The 16015-nt window shown below is 68.3% G+C and overlaps 1 protein-coding gene across 4 annotated transcripts in view; it reads right to left on the bottom strand.

Annotated features, from left to right (window-relative positions):
• The window catches only part of SH3TC1 (SH3 domain and tetratricopeptide repeats 1), a 37218-nt gene that overhangs the window by 6405 nt on the left and 14798 nt on the right, over positions 1 to 16015 (bottom strand). For all 4 annotated transcript variants that reach the window (XM_016127138.2, XM_036227461.1, XM_016127139.2 and 1 more), the window contains exons 3-13: positions 14358 to 14432; positions 13573 to 13700; positions 12993 to 13098; positions 12011 to 12157; positions 11148 to 11340; positions 10637 to 10713; positions 9643 to 9838; positions 7922 to 8055; positions 6617 to 6658; positions 3543 to 5204; positions 705 to 885 (exon numbers count right to left, since the gene is read on the bottom strand). In XM_016127138.2, coding sequence (XP_015982624.2) covers positions 705 to 885; positions 3543 to 5204; positions 6617 to 6658; positions 7922 to 8055; positions 9643 to 9838; positions 10637 to 10713; positions 11148 to 11340; positions 12011 to 12157; positions 12993 to 13098; positions 13573 to 13700; positions 14358 to 14432 — 2941 coding nt within the window. The remainder of the gene's footprint in view (positions 1 to 704; positions 886 to 3542; positions 5205 to 6616; positions 6659 to 7921; positions 8056 to 9642; positions 9839 to 10636; positions 10714 to 11147; positions 11341 to 12010; positions 12158 to 12992; positions 13099 to 13572; positions 13701 to 14357; positions 14433 to 16015) is intronic.

The raw sequence follows: 16015 nt of genomic DNA on the forward strand, positions 1-16015 counted from the left end.
CAGGAATGTCCTTCTCTGACTGCTCTCCCCCGAGGTGGGTGCTGCTGGTCCAGGGACCCTGCTTTGAGAAGCACCAATCTAGGGCACTGGCCTGTTGGTCCGATGGGGGTGGCAGAGGCCACAACTGGCCCTCTGAGGCCCCTGTGGGGAGCTGGCCCCTCCCGGGAGTCCCCACGCTGGAGGATGTGTGGCCAGTGACTGGCACTGGCCACTGCGGGCTGCACGGCCCGGCCGGCCATCACCCTGCCTTGCCAGGACGCTCAGTTCACATGGAACATGGGACCTGAAACCCTGCCCCGGGGGAAGCAGGTGGGATGGCCAGATGTCTCCCGTGCACGAGAATCCTCCGGGCACAGGTGGCACTGTCCTTACATCTGAGGGGACAGATGAGGGCCTGGCCTGAAGCTGGGCCAGGGAGAGCAGACTCTGAGCAGGCAGAGGTCAGCTTACAGAAGCCACCGCGGCAGGAAGGACAGCCCGGAGCACACGGTCTGCCTGCCCTGGGGAGGTGTGCCAGTGCAGACTGAAGGACACCATGTCATGGGCCTCGCGGGTCCCGAGTGTCAGCTGGGATGACCCCCCGGCCTGCCAGCTCAGAACGTGCCTGGTGCTCGGGAAGAAAACGGCCTCGGAGGAGAGGCGACCCGGGGAGGGCGGCCCAGCGTCCTCGCCACCCCCGCCCGGCCCGTAGAGCCGGCCCTCACCGCTCGGTGCCCAGGGCCAGGTAGAGCTGGCTGATGGTCTCCAGGAGCCGCCCCTCCAGCGCCTTGTCAGCCACCCTCCGGGCCAGGGAGAGCTGGAACTCGTGGTAGATGACGCACTGGGCCTCGCTGGGCCTGACCGTGCTGTAGAAGTGGCACAGCTGCTGGACCGCACGCAGCTGGCCTGGGCGGGGGGACGAGAGAAGGAGCCACCGTCACACACTGTGGCGAGTCGGCGGGGCCCCCGCCGCGTGCCGGCCTCTTCCACGCCTCCGTGAGCTGGGCTCCTCGCAGGTCGGGAAGCCGCCCCGACCGGCTCGGGGCCGCACGGTGGTGAGCACCCGGGCAGTGCGTGTCACAGGGGCTCGAGGGACGCCGCGGCTGTTCTGAGAGCCCCCCAGGCCTGGGGTCCTGGCCGGGCTCGCCCAGCGCACCAGGCAGCCCGTTCCTGCTTCTCAGAGCTCCCCCTGGCCAGGTCGGGCAGCCTGCACGCCGAGCCGACGAGGCGCCTCATCCCCACACTGCTGGTGGACAAACTGAGTCCCAGACCAAGTCCTGGCATGTGGTGGAGATGGGATTCGGATCCGGTTCAGGCATCCCACGGCCAGCTCCTTCGAGAAGCCGGGTTCCCAAACACAGCCTCACTCGCCTCTTCTAAAACCGGGGGCTGGGGACAGTCCAGACCTTTCACTATTAAAAATGATCCAGGATCAGCAAGGAAGCAGAGGACCCGAACGACGCCGTGAACCGTGGGGACCTGGCGGACGCCCACCGAGCACCCGCGACCACGCAGAAGGCACGTCCCTCGGTGCCCGCGGAACGGGCTCCGGGGCAGCGCAGAGGCAGGGTCACCAGCGGGTCTTGTAAATGCGAGAGGACCAAAGCATACAGAGCAGCTTCGCCAGCGACAGTGCCGTGAAATGAGAACTCGGCAGCGGGAGGGAGTCTGGGAAATTCGCAGGTATGTGGAAACTCGCCCACGAAAACCCTCCTAAGTAACGAGGGGGTCGGGGAGAGATCGCAGCAGGAGCAGGAAGACGTTTTGAGATACGTGGAGACAAAAGCGTGACAGACGGACCCGGAGTGACACGGAGAAGGCAGCGTTTGGAGCAGCGACCCCCGACCTCCGAGGCACCAGGGCCCGGGCTCCTCTGAGTCCAGTGCCTGGCGATCCGAGGCGGAGCCGAGGCGGCGGTGCTGGCGCTGGGGGCGGCTGCAGATCCAGAATAAGCTTCGCTCGCTCGCCCGCCGCTCACCTCCTGCTGCGCGGCCCGCTTCCTAACAGGCCGGTCCTGGCCGGCGGCCCAGAGGTCGGGGACCCCTGGTTTAGAGGGTCTTTATAGCTGTAAGTGTCTACATTAAAAAAGAAGTTTCAAATAGAAACCCTCAACTGACACCTCAAAAAAACTAGAAAAAGAGGAGTTAACTAGGCCAGAGCGAGCGAAAGGAAGGAAAAATAAGATTCAAGTGGGAATGATAAAATGAAATAGATGATAAAAAATACCAGAGAAAAATCAACAAAACCAAACGATGGTTTTTTTGGGGGGACAGGATTAACAAAATTGACAAATCTTTAGCTAGACTGACCAAGGGAAAAAGAAAGAAGATGCAGATTTCTGCAACCAGGCGTGACCGGAACGTCAATCATGTTCAGGGGCCTCGTCTTGCAGACATGAGAGGGTTGTACCCGAAAACCTCGAACCATCGTGCGAAACAGAGAGAATGGACAAATGCCCAGAAGGACACGAACTCCCGAAACAGCCTAGAGATGGCCCGTGGCAAGCCCCGGGTGACACCGGGTGTCGCCTTCGCCTTCGGCCTCCTCACTGTCAATTTGGTAGGGTGACAGCACGACTCCCCAGGTCCCCGAGCTTGGCTCTCCCAAGCCTGAACCCCCAACAACCTCAGGAGGTTTCTGAGAGTCCCGGGGGCAGGGGGCGGGGCCCTGGCGAGCATCGTGAGCTCCTGCCCGAGGCCGCCGGGCAGGTGGCTCTTGGTGCCTCCTGGCGGCCCAGAGGCCCTGCCAGGCCAGTGAGTGTCCCGCATCCTTCGGTGGCTCCTTGGGGCTCTCGAGAAAAATGCCAACCCCCAGCTCATGCAGCGCGGCCCCTGCCGAGGCCCCCAGCCGAGGTGTCCCCCCCCAAACTTCACACCGCCCCGCACGGCCCAGCGCACTCACCCCGGGCCCTTTGCACAGGCTGCACCTTCTGCCAGTTCCCCACCCCACGCCGGGCTAAACCACACTCATCGCTCAGGTCCCAGGCTAAACAGACCACGCTGTAACCTGGCTCCTGTGACCTGGGTATCTGCTGCCACGCCTGGCAGCCGGCCCCCTGCGAGGGCCACGCGGGTCCCCTCTGCAGGCGGAGCGCCACGCGGAGCCCGGGGTGCTCGCGCAAGCCGCTCTCGCATGAGGCTGGCTGCTCCTGGCCCTGGGGACACCGGGCCCCGGGAGCCTCTGGCGGGGCTGCGGATGCCTCAGGGACGGCACCAGCTCGGGCGCCCCACGTTCACGGCCCATGCTGCTGCTCTCGGCCCAGCCTGGGCTGTGCCTGGGGTGCCCCCCGGCCGTGGAGACGCCCGAGCGATGGGACCGTCGGCGCTCGAAGCAGGACCCCCCGGGCGGAGCGGGAGGAGCTGGCCGCCCGGCCCAGGTGGCCGGGCACGGGGACGCCCTCGGACGCCCGCGGGCAGCTGCCGGTGTCCGCTCCTCAGCATTCTCAGTGGGCGAACCACCGCCCGCCTGTGACCCGCAACCCCCAGGGGTGCTCTGAGCGGAGAAGACAACGCGCTCTGCCCGGGGAGCCGCTGTGGGCCGGGGCTGGGGCTGGCGGCACTTACTCTCCAAGTCGTCTGTCTCCACGGCAACCAGAAAGGCCCACTCGTAGTAGCACTTGCCCTGCTGGGCGAGGGCCCGTCGGGTGCACAGATGGCCCAGCTGCAGCAGCACCTGGGTGAAGTCCCGGCCACACTCCCTGCTGGGCAGCTTCGCGAAGAGCTTCACGGCTTCCAGCAGGTAGTGGCGGGCCAGCCCGCGGGCGCCCGCCTGCAGGCACAGGGCCCCGAAGTTGGCCAGCACCACTGCCTGGTTCCGCAGCTGGCCCAGGCCCCGGGCCACGCGCAGGGCGCGGTAGTAGCCTTCGGCGGCCTGCCGGGTCCTGCCCGTCCTCTTCAGGGTGATGGCCATCATGTTGGCGATCACGCCCTCCTGGTCCGCACTGGCCACGGCTGCGTCCAGGACAGCCTGCAGGATGTCCAGGGCCACCGGGCTCTGCCCGTGAAGCACGTGCAGCCGGGCGAGGGCCACCAGGTAGGTGACGGCCCGGCGGCCGCCGGCCTCGGCGTCGGCTTCCACCGCCCGCACCATGAAGGCGACGGCCCGGCCGTGCTGCCCGTGGAGGCTGTGCAGCTGTGCCAGGCTGGCCCAGAGCGGGCCGCGCAGCGCCCGGCCTGCGTCCCCGGCCCCCGCGGCCAGCGCCTGCCTGAGGTAGTGCGTGATCTCGGAGGGCAGGCGGTGGGGCTGGGGGCTGTTCCGCAGAACCAGCTCCACGCTCCTGAGTGCGCTGGCCGGCGTGCCCCGCACCCGCGAGGCCACCTGGGCGCAGCTCAGTGCCAGATGCGGCAGGCACGCCCGGCTGTAGATGCCCGCCAGCAGCAGGTAGCCGTCCGCGGGCCACGCGGCGTCCGGGGAGCCCAGGGCCCTGTGCAGCAGCAGCAGCCTCTCCAGGAAGGGCAGGGCCTCCTCGGGCTGCTTGAGGCGCACGTGGAGCCTGGCCAGCAGGAAGCAGGCCCGGGCCTCGGCCAGCGGGCTCTGGCCGCTGACCGCCCTCCGCAGCGCGTGCCGCAGGAGCTGCGACTCTGCCTCCGTCCCGCACAGGTGGCCGGGCGTCCCCAGGAGCAGGGCGCAGGCCTTGGGCACCAGCTGCCCCGCCTTCCCCCGGTTCTTCTGCTTCAGGTGGACGGCAGCCAGGTTGGCGTACAGGGCCGCCACCAGGACGCGGTCGCCGAAGTGGCCGCCCAGCGCCCCCACGGCTTCCTCGAAGTACACGCGGGCCTGAGACAGCTTGAGCTTGCGCATGCACAGCCGGCCCAGCAGGAAGCAGAGACGCGCCAGGGCCATGGGGAGGCCCGCCTTCTTGGCCGCCCCCCGGGCCTGCGCCAGGTGTCCGGCCAGCTCCTCCTCATCCGCGAAGCCGCCAAACGCTGCCCTCAGCCCGGGCAGGGCCAGGTCGTATAGGCCGCGGAAACGGGCCTTGTATCCTGGGGTGTCCAGGACCTCCAGCAGTGAGCCCAGCGCCTCGGGGTCAGCCTGGTCGTCCTGGGCATCTGGGCAGAATGGGGGCCTCTCGGCGTCTGGTGAGCTCGCACCACTGGACACTGTGTGGAGACCCCAGGACTCTGGCTCCTCGGGGCAGCCGTGGCAGGACTTGCATTGTTCTAGAACGTTCTTCACCTTCTGCAGGGTCTCACGTGGCTCTGGATGCAGGTCAGGCGAAGGCGTTTCTGCAAGTCCCCGAAACCCCCCAGGTGGGTTAGAGCCTGGCCTGAATGTAGACAGGCAGGCCGACCCTCCCAGGTCACAGTCCCCACCGTCCCCATGGCAATGCCTTGCACATCCGCCTCCCCAGGGGCTGCCTGAGTGCAGGGGGAGTGCCCAGCGCCCAACAGACGGCGGGAAGCCCGTGGTCACGCCCCCGGGGAGAACACAGGCCAGTCAGGCCGGTGACCGGGAGGCCCCCTTTTCACATCCTTCCCTAGCGCCAGAGCTCCGCGATCACTCGGAGGTCCCTTCGCCCTTAGGAAAGGATCGGAGCCACCGAACGGGACCTCCGGGCACTCCGCGCCCGCCTACAGTCCCACCTCGGCTGGTTCGAGAATCTGAGGCCCGCGGTTACTACAGTGATAAAGTAAAAAGGGACAAGGACGAGGAGCATCTGGGGGCCCCGGCGCTGCCCACAGCTGCCTGCTTGTGGCCCATGGGCTTCGGGAGGAGCCGGGACCTGAAGGCTCGGCCAGCACCGGAGGGTAAATGAGCTCCATTTCCTGCTGGGAAAATGGGCTTCGAGGGGAGTTGGTTTGGCAGGAAAGAACCTAAAGACTGTTCCATTTTGAGTGAAAAGTGTTTGAAACTGACTGTCTTCTTGTTAGTCTAAAACTAAATGCGCTTTAGTGGCAAATGTCCGGCCCGACTACACGCTAGATTCACCGAGAAAACACCCGTGTCCAGTGGAGGCAAAGGGCTCCTGCAGGCCTCGCTCCCAGCCCTGACTGCTCCCCTCGACGCGATGGCAGGGTTCGGGGGGGCTTCGCTCCCAGGGACCCAGCAGGGCGCGGCGTGCCCCTCACCCCCAGCGACCGCGAGCCTGCAGCGTTCTTCCCTGCCCTTACCCAGCGGTGGCTCGGGAGGACAGAGGCCTTGGAGCAGCCCTGGGGAGCCGGGCTTCCAGGCCTCCTCACCCTCACCCCGAAGGGGCCCTGCCGTGTTCGTGCTGAGACTGATCCCCTCCCAGATGCAGACCCTCTGCTGGGGGGAGGCGGAGGTGCAGAGGGGGGAGGCGGGGGTCTCCCTGGCCCAGCTCCTCGGGGACGGAGCCGGCTTCTCCAACCCAAGGCCCCAAATTCAGCTCCCGCTTCACCCCTGCGAGCAGAGTGTGCGGCGAGCCCACGGCTCCGGCTTGCGAGGAGGGAGCCGCGGGCCAGGCCCGGGATCGGTCAGCGCCCTGGGGACAGGGCGGCAGGGCTGGCACGCTCGCCGGGCACGCGTCGGCACGGGGGCGGGGGGGGCGTTTTGCCTCCGTGTCGCCCGCCTCCCCGCCCGGCAGCACCCCCGGCGGCCAGCTCTGCGGCCTCTGCCCGCGGCCACCCCCCGAGGGCCCCGGGACCGAGGAGCCCCCTGCAGCGCGGGGAGAACCCACCTCGTTCTCCAGGCTGCTCGGTCTCAGCTTCTCCCAGTCTGTCTGAAAAGGAAGGTGAGTGAAGCATCGGCCTCTGATCAGCGCCCGGGGCCCCCCGGGGTGGGGGGGATACAAGGACGGCCACACCCCTGACTCCAGCGCCCGTGGGGTGGGGGCCAGGAAGCCTCGGCTTCCAGGGTCAGCACCCCTGCCCCCTGCGGAGCCCCATCGCTGAGAAGCCATGGCTCCTGCTACCGCCCCTGCGGGAACGGGGTGGGGGCCGCTCCCAGCGACCGGCATGAACCCCGCCCCTCCGTGTGCTCCTGCCCCCCTCCCCCCAGGGCCAGCGCTTCCCGAAGCCTCGGTGTCCCCCTCCTCAGAATGGGTGGACACGACCAGCTCCCGGGGTTGCCACAGAAATCACATGAGAAAAAGCTGTGAGAACTGTGTGGAGTGTGAACTGTGTCTAGGGCTGCCAGCTGTGACCCCATCCGGCAGAGAGCGGCCCAGACAGGAAGCCGACAAGGGGTCCCAGACAGGACGCCCCTGGGGGAGCGGTCCCAGCGCGGCTTCCCAAGGAAGAGGAGGAGCCACATGCCGGCTCCTCGCTGCGCGAAGGTCCCGTGTGCTGCGGGTGGGGAGGGTCATGCGGCCCGTGCCAGCCAGCAGCAGAGGAGGTGTGTGTGCACGCGTGTGCGTGTGTACGGCTGCCCTGTGTGCGCGGCGTGTGCGGTACGTTTTCGCGTGAACGTGTACGTGTGTGCCCGTGGCGTAGGCACCGGGGTCAGCGTGGGCACCCGGGTCGGCATGGTCACCGGGGTCGGCGTGGGCACCCGGGTCGGTGTGAGCGCCGGGGTCAGCATGGGCACCAGGGTCGGCGCGGGCCCCGTCCTGGGGCAGCGGGGAGCCTCGGGGCCGCCCCTCGGCCTCGCCCGGCCCCTCTCTGTGCGTCTGGCCTGTCTGCAGCCCCTCCGTGCCCCACGGGCAGCGACGGCCCCTGTCTGATGACAGGTGCTGTCGCTCATGGAGGAAGCAGTGTTCCCACGGGGACGGCAGGTGTCGGGGAACGGTGGCCAGGCGCCGGGCCTGGGCTGTACGCCGCTGACTAGGCTCGGTCAGTCTAGAGCAAGGCCGGCCTCGGGGGGTCGATGGGACACCGGTCGGTTGTCCCTCCAAGGGGGAAATCTGCCCCAAGCAGAACGGTCCTAGATACTCGGCAGAGGACATGCCGGGTCCCTGCAGCCAGCGTGCGTGTGTGTGTGCATGTGCGCGCGTGCGTGAGTGCACGTGTGTGTGCGCGCGCGCCCGCAGCAGCCCCGCGCCTACCCAGGCTGTACGCCGCGCAGAGGTCCATGCCCGACGTCCTCGTCAGCAGCCGCCGGGCGTCCTCCTCGGAGAAGCGCCCCTCCTCGCTGAAGAACGACTTTTCCTCCGCGCTGAGAAACACCGCGTCCTCCAGCCTGGGAAAAGCGAAGTGCTCCGTTCACGAGCGGCGTTTCCACGGCCCGCGCCGCGCGGCGAGACCCGCCTCCGCTCCCTCCCTTGCCAGTCATCCCCACGCCTCCCTCCTGTGTCACACAGCCAAGAACCAGATGACGAGCGAAGACACAGTGGCTCCCGCCCTGCAGGCGCCTCGTCTGGCCGGAAGCAGCCGCCCGGGAGCCCACGAGGCCGTGAGGGATGCGGCCTGGGACGATGAGCTCCCGGCGGCCTTCAAAGCCCCGCCTCTGATGCCCCTCCCCCTGCGAGGCCCCGGGCCGGCCGTGGGCGGAATGGGTCCCCCCCCCCCCCCCAGCTCCGCTGTCCTCCTGAACCCGGTGCCTGGCACGAAGGCCCGCGTGCTGCGTGCTCGGGGACAGTGCAGAGCCCCGGGACCCAGCGCAGGGCCCCTTCTGTGCGCCCACATTCCCCGGGCTCCTTGACCAGGGTCTTAACAACAAAAGGTCAAGTACAAGGGCAGAGAATTCCACCGGGATGGGCGCAGCTCTGCTCGCTGACCATGCTCCAAGACCTTCGCTGCTGCCCAGGGCCGGCAGGAGGGACGCAGGTGACCAGGGGGTCCTCCCTCAGCATTCCTCGATGGGGGCGGGCGGACGCATCGACAGTGGGGTGTGGGAGGTTCACACAGCGGGAGAAGCTCGGCCAGGGTGAACGGCCTCAGGGAGGGGCCCGTGGAGAGGGGCCTTGGGGGCCAGGGAGAGCCACCAGGAAAACAGGAGGGTTCCGACTGGGGAGGGTGACGCCGGAGTCGTTCTCCGAGGGGCAAGTCGACCCGCAGGCGAGCTCGGGGAGGCCCCACAGTGAGTGGCAGCCTTTGGAATCGGGGGTCACCGGGGCCTGGGTCATGGGGGGCCTTGAAGGCCGGGCCCAGAAGCTGTGAAGGGTTTTACGATTGAAAGCGGCGCGGAGCACCGGCTTGAACGGTGTCCCCAAATCCATGTCCTCAGAAGGCACCCTGACTTGGAAATGGGTTCTTTTCGGGTATAGTCAAGTTAAGCATCCTGAGATGAGGTCATCGTGGATGATTCTGGTGGGCCCTGAACTTGGCGGTGTCCTTATAGGAGGGAGAGAAGGCCCCGTGAAGACAGAGGCGGGGCTCGGAGGAGCGAGGCCTAAAGGGACACCTGGAGCCAGAGAGGCAGGAAGCACCCCCACTGCCCCGGAGCCTCCAGAGGGGACGCGGCCCTGCCGACACCCTGCGCTCAGACCCCCGGCCTCAGCACTGCTGTTTTGGACCCCCGTTGGAGGCGCTCTGTGCTCCGGTGCTTGTGGACAGCTTTGGGTTTCAGGGAGTGACCCCTGGCAGCGCCCGGAGGAAGGACGCGAGGGGCCCAGACAGGAAGCCGACAAGGGGTCAGAAGCCCGGGCTATCGGCCCAGCCCTGGGGACAGGCCTGGGAGCAGACTTGGTGATGACGAGAAGCAGGTGGGGAGGGGACGGGCGGCCAGGACAAAGTCCAGGTTGTCACCTGGGAAGCAGGTGAACCCGCAGGGCTCCCACGGGGGCGGAGGGGCGGGCTCAGGAAGGGGCGGGCCTCAGCCACTCACTCAGACACATGGCCCTGCACGCTGACGAGATTCGTGGGCACAAACCCGACCCGGCCCGAGGCCACATGCCGGCCCAGGAACCAGGGCAGGCTGGGCACCTGGACGCCGAGGATCTCGAGGAGGTCCCCGCTGTGGAAGGTCACCTCTTCGGGCCCGGAGCCCTGGTAGCCGGCCACCGCTGAGGCCAGGCCCGTGCCTGTGAGAAGGTGAGCGTGCGGTCAGCGCTGGGGGTGGGGCCTCGCGCACAGTGGCCCTTAGCTGGGGACATGCAGTCCTGCTGTGGGATCATCTAACGCTGTCCGGGGTGGCCGTGAACTTGGCCACCGCACACGAGGGGTGGACATCTACGTGGTCCTCGGAGAGGGTACTCTACACCCACCCCGAGGGAGAGATACTGCGGCCCAGAGACCTTAATTAAGGTGGCCCAGGGCCGTGTCCTCCAAGTCAGGCTTCTTCCCCCGTCCCACCCGGGCGAGGCCAGGCCAGGCCCAGGGCACAAGCAGCTGTGAACTTGAGTCCCTCCCAGCCTCCTCGGCCGGGGCCGCATGTCCATGGAACAGGCCCTCAAGGCCCCCCCAACACTAGCCAGCCTGGGGTAGAGCAGAAAGCTGTCGACCGGGAGCCCAGGCTCCCAGCGGGGCTGGCTTGTCAAAGAAGACCCTGCCGCACGGTCACCCACGAGTGCACGCAGCAGACTCGGCCGCGGCCCGGGCCCCGTCCCAGGGCCCTCGGAGGCGGTCGGCGTGGCGGCAGAGACAGCCCAGGCTGGGGAGGGGCTCGCCGAACGGTCAGCGGGGTCCACGCCCTGGCTCCGGGAGCCGCACAGGGAGCCCCCGCCCGGCCCCGCGTGCACTGCGTGAGTTTGCACCAGCCTTGTGAGCTGGAGAGGGGTCTAGCTGTGTCCTCTGGCTTAGGGAGGAGGCGGGGAGGGCAGACACTTCCAGAACGCTGCTGCCCGCCCTCCCTGCCCGCCTTTCCTCCAGGGGACACTTACCCATCAGCTGGGCGTCCGGCGTCACGGGCTCACTCGTGAGGTCATCGCAGGGGTCCCAGGGGACCCTAAGAGCCCACCTGGGAGGGGGAGAGAGGCCTTGGCTGCAGGGTTTCAGGTCTGGGGCAGTGAAAGCACGGAGACCGGCTGGTCGCCCCCCCCCACGTCCGTCCTGTGGCCCCCCCCCCCCCCCGCCCCGTTGCTCCCCTGCGAGCTCCCGGGACGAGCCAGAGCGCGGCGAGGCTCCCGTCAGCTCGCCCTGCGTCTGCCGCGGGCCGGGACAGCCCTCCGGGGGGCGCCGCCGCCCCGACACGCGTGAGGCCCCGCCGAGGCCCCGCTGTGCGCCGGCTGGTCGGGGCCGCCCGAGGGGAGCAGCAGGGAGCACGGGGGCTGGGTCCGCCTGGGGCTCACACTGTTCTCCGCCCCGACCCCCTGGGCCCAGGCGGGCCGGAGCCAGGCACGGCTCCTCCGAGAGGCCTGGCGGCAGGAGGGAGAGGGGCCGGCGGGTACCTACTGATGAAAGGGGATCAGAGGCTCCGGCGCGGCCACCGCTGCCGCCTCGGAGGAGGAGGCGGGGTCCGCCGCTGGGGCTGCCGCTCCCGGGGGGCCCCCCGAAGCCCGCCGCAGGGGCTGGGGGCCCCTCCCTGCGCCCCAGGGAACAGTCGTTGCTCTCACGTGGTGGTCAGGACATAGGACGAAGAAGGGACCTTCGGAGTGACAGAGGGTGGTTATCCAGAGTGTCTGGGCACAGGGGCGGCTACGCCCGACCTGTCCACCCCGCCCCCCAGCGCGGGCGCGAAGACACCGCCTGCTCGGGCCCCCATCCCCCGTCTCTCCATCCGGCTGCCCAGACACCGGAGGCCCAGGCGGCCAGACTCGGGGGCGGAACCTGGCCGGCGTCCCGCTCTGCCCGCCTGGACTTGCCCTCGGAGCCGGCTCAGCTGCAGACGCATGGGGCCTCAGTCTCCCCTTCTGCGCTGTGAGGGGCCGGACGGTGATCCCAAGGGCCGTCCCTGCTTGGACCTCCACCCCGGGGTCCGACCACAGCTGGCCGCCTGCATTGCTCCCTGTGGCCGGGGTGGCGCGGGCAGCTTTACGGTCTGCCCGCTGCGGGCTCACAGCCCTTCGTGCGACCCTGTTGGCCTCGGAGCTACAGCTGAGCCAGGCACACGGCGTGGGGGCCGTGCCGGCAAACCCCTCTCCTGACGGGGTCTTAGCACTAAGCGGCAGGCCTGGGCACCTTGCTGTCAGGTCGCCCCACGCACCCCTCCCTGCCCGAAGCGCCCTGCCGGCCTCCGCATACATGCCTGCAGGGCCCGGCTGCCGCCCGAGCACCCCGCGGAGCTGGCCGGGGCCCCGCGCCCCGCGCGGCACTACCTTCCTGTGTGAGGAGGCTCTCGTGCGTCAGCTTCAGGGTCTCCTCGTCCACGTAGACGCGGATGGTGGTCTCCTCGTCTTCGTCGGGCGCGCGCAGCCAGAAGGCCTGGTCCACCAGCAGGCTCTCCAGGCAGTGATGAGTGAAGCCTGGGGAGCCAGACACGCCCGGTCGCCAGGGCCCCGGCAGGCAGGCAGGGGCCGGTGCTGGCCAAGCCCTGCACTGACCAGGCCCAGGCAGACCCCGCCTGCTTCTGGGGACTCGCAGTGACATCCACAACACAGGTGGCCACTGGTCTGACTGTCTGAGCGGCAGGTGTACCGGCCGTGACCGTGGACAGCTTGTTTGACCACCCTGTGCCTTGGGAAGGCTGGACAAGGACAAATCACTTTCTCTAAAGCCCTGGGTCCCCGCGTCTGTGGGCTGGGACGAGAGCGTTCCCCCAGGATCACGTACGCGGTAAGGGGTGGGTCGAGGCGGCACAGCCCCCGCTCGAGGCATGCCAGGAATCGTCCCTAGAGTTCTTATTTTACGATTTCCTCAGCCCTCAGACCGGGTGGCGGGGCGAGTTCTCCAGGAGACTAGTCGGACCCCACAAAAGCCTCACCTAGAGTGGAGAACGTGCTAGAAAGAAAGCTCTGAGGTGGAGCTCGCAGTAGCAGCTTCGAGTTACGGGTCTGAGCCAGGCAGCCGGAGCTCAGCTCCCCCACCCCCCGGTTCTGGTCCGGCGGAGCAGGGCGGGCCAGCACCAGACGGATCTGGAGACTGGGCCAGGCCTTGCGGGCGGGCGGGCCTCGCGAGTCTGGGCTCTGCCCCGCACAGCGTCCTCCTGAGCGTGGTACGCACGCCTGCTCTCCCGTGTCCCCGGAGAGGCGTGTGCACTAACCTACTCTAGAGCCCCTATTTGTGGCACAAACGCTTGGCACGTGGCAGGTTCCTGCCAGGGGCGTCCCCGTGGCCGGGTCTGGCGGGGAGCCGCTTTACCGAGAGCGTGGTAGGTGGAGAACTTCCAGATCTCTTCGAAAGTCTTAAAGGTCACCACGATGCGGTCCTGGTCGCTGTGGAGGGACAGCAGCCTGGCCGACAGCTCCTGGCGGGGAGGAAGCAGGCATCGGAAGCAGGCCCGGCAGCTCCGAGGCGCCCGGCCGCCAGCGCGGCTCGGCCACACGGCGGACACTCCGCAGAGCGACCTGCCGGGGCACCAGCCCACGGCGGACTGCCCGGCAGCCCGGCTGCTCCCTTCCTGCTCTCAAGCCCGCGGTGGCTCCCCGGAGCCCGTACCACACCCCGCTCCTTCCCAGAGCTCGAGGGACCCCCCCCCCCCCCCCCGGTGCCGTGGACCCCTCCCCCGGCTCCGCCCCTCCCCCTCGGCAACACGCTCTGCTCTGCTCAGCCAGAGCCCTCGGCCCTCCCTGCCCCGCAGGCAGCGTTTTCCAGGCTGACCCCAGTGTCCTCCCCCTGGCCTTCACCCCGTGGACACTCCCGGAGGGGCACTAAGGTGACCCAGCTGACTCAGGAGGTGCGCATGTCGGGGAAGGGGCTGCTGTGGTCGTCGCGGACTCACCCCGAGCGCGCGGGCCACCTCCCCGCTGTCATTCTCCAGCAGGCGCAGCCGGGCCCGCAGGGCCAGCTGCAGGCCAAGGTCCGGCAGCCCGCTCCCCCTGCGCACGGCCCGCAGCTGCAAGGTCAGGTCTGGAGGGGGTAGATCGAGGTCGTGCGGTCTGCCCGGCCCAAGGGCCCCAGCCCACGAACACGCACCTGGCTCGACTCCCACGGGAGGCGCCCCTGCGGGGACCCTGCACGCTGGCTGTCCCCCGAGCCCCAGCTCCCTTCCTGGTGAATGAGCTTCCTGCTGCCTACAGCTCCCAGAGCCCCCGGACAGGATGCACCGAGCGAGCTTTCAGCCAAGGGTCCTGAGTCACCGAGACCGCCAGCCCCGACCCCTCCCACCACCCCAGCTCCAGACAGGGGCATCCGACCTCCAACACACACCCCACAGAAGCCTCAGCTCACCCCAGAACTGGCTCTTTTATCTAGTTCTTACCACGTCGCATCTGTGACCCTACCCCAGAGTACCACTTCCCCTGCGTGTGGCCTTCGGGCACGGTCCCCTCTTTGAATAGATGCAAATGTAAAGTCCGGGGAGGCCCTCGGCAAACGCGGGTGAACCTGGCCTTCCGCACCTCACCCCCAGTGGAGACGCAGTCCTGAGCCCTGCCCCAGGCTGGTGGGATCAGACTGGGCACAGGACCTGGGCACCTGCATCTAACAAGCCCCTCCCATTCCCACAGAGGGAAGGGGCGATGCCCAGGGGTCCCGCATCATGTCCCCAGTCCAGAGGACGCCTACCTGTGGGGTACACTCCCATCTGGCCGGGAGGGGCCCCAGAGGCCCGCTGGGAGACTCCGGGGTCGAGCGCACCATCTGTAACGGAGCAGGTCCGTGATGTCGATGAGAACCGGCAGCCGCGAAGGCGCTGGCTCCCCCGCTCCATTGTCGGGAGCAAAAGCCACGAGTCCACACCCCTCGGAGCCACGCCGCGCAGGGCGTCCCTTCCCCCGGCGCCCCGGAGCCCGGCGAGCGCGGGAGGCGCGCGCGCCCTCTATGCTGCAATGAGCCCCCGGGCTTGGCGGTGTCTGCAGACACCGGGAACTGCCGCATCGCTCCTCTGGACTTCGAAAAGGGTCTCGCCGGCCAGACGCGAGGCGCCGGCAGGGCCAGTTCCTTCTGAGGCTCCAGGGGAGAACGTGCTCCCGGCCTTTTCCAGCTTCTGGGGGCGCCCACACTCCCCGGCTGATGGCCCCGTCCTCCGTCCTCAACGCCAGAAGCCCAGGGCCCGCGCTTCCTCTCTAACTCCGACCCAAGGATAATCTCAGCTCGGAGTCCATAACGCAATCCCATCTGTGACGTCTCTTCGGCCACAGGAGGTGGTGCACGGATACACGGGTTCTGCGGGTGAGCATGTGGACTTCTTTGAAGGCCATTATTTTGCAGACGGCTCAGAGGGAACTCGGGGTCTGGAACAGACAGACCTGCGTCCTGACTGGGCTGCACCAGCCACTTACTAGGGGTGATATGTGCCTTGCGAGGCTGGAGGGGTGCGGCTCACAGCCTGGCGAGGACTAGCCACCCACCCCGAAGGTCGGGCTCAGAGGAGGGGCTCACAGGGACCAGAGCTGAGGACGGGCTCTGGAGCGCCGGGCGGCACTCAGCCCTCTGCTGTCCTCCCCTCCCCCGCCCTTGAGGCCGGTCAGTCTGCGTCTTGGCCGGACGCCTCGTCTCGGCCCTGCCCAGTCTGCTCATCTGTAAAACGGGGTGAGCCACCGAGGCTTCGGGGTCGAGGCGAATCTGATCGGGAAAACCCGTGGCTGCGGCGAGACTGAGCTGGAGTGTGGCCGGTCCCCGCCGTCTCCGGACGTCCGCCGAGGCCCGGGAGCCGGGCCGCCACGCCAGCCTCGGACCGGGCCGCACGCCGGTGCCGCTTCGCGCCCTCCTCCCCTCGGCACACCGGCCCCACGCCACCCCGCGGCCTGGGAGGCCGGAGCCCACGTCCGGGCCTTGCTTGCTCTGTGTCCCCAGGACCCGCCACACAGCAGGGACTCGGGCGCCTGGCGAGTCCCGGAGAAGCGTATGGCACCCAGATCTCCATCCTCCAACTCAGAGACGCGCTTCTCCAGGATGGAGACAAATCGCCATCGCAGCCTCCAGCCCTGCTGTGCGGAGAGAGGCACGGCGATTCTGGGGTGCTCCTGCCCCCAATACCCGGCCGTGAAGGTGAAGAGTCGTGGCCGTGCCCACGCCGAGGGGCGTCCTACAGAGAAACTGGCCTGATTTCTCCAGGGGGTCGACCTCCAGCGTAAAGGCCCGGGAGATGTGACAACGGCGTGGCCCAGGCTGCCTCTGCCCTGAGGGACGTTACGATGACAAGACCTGGCGAGGCCTCAGATGGTCATTTAGACCAGGAACGTGATCTCGAAACCCCGTGGCACAGTGGCCCTGGCCAGGGC

The sequence above is a fragment of the Rousettus aegyptiacus genome, unplaced genomic scaffold (assembly GCF_014176215.1).
Source record: "Rousettus aegyptiacus isolate mRouAeg1 unplaced genomic scaffold, mRouAeg1.p scaffold_m13_p_10, whole genome shotgun sequence".
NCBI lineage: Eukaryota > Metazoa > Chordata > Mammalia > Chiroptera > Pteropodidae > Rousettus > Rousettus aegyptiacus.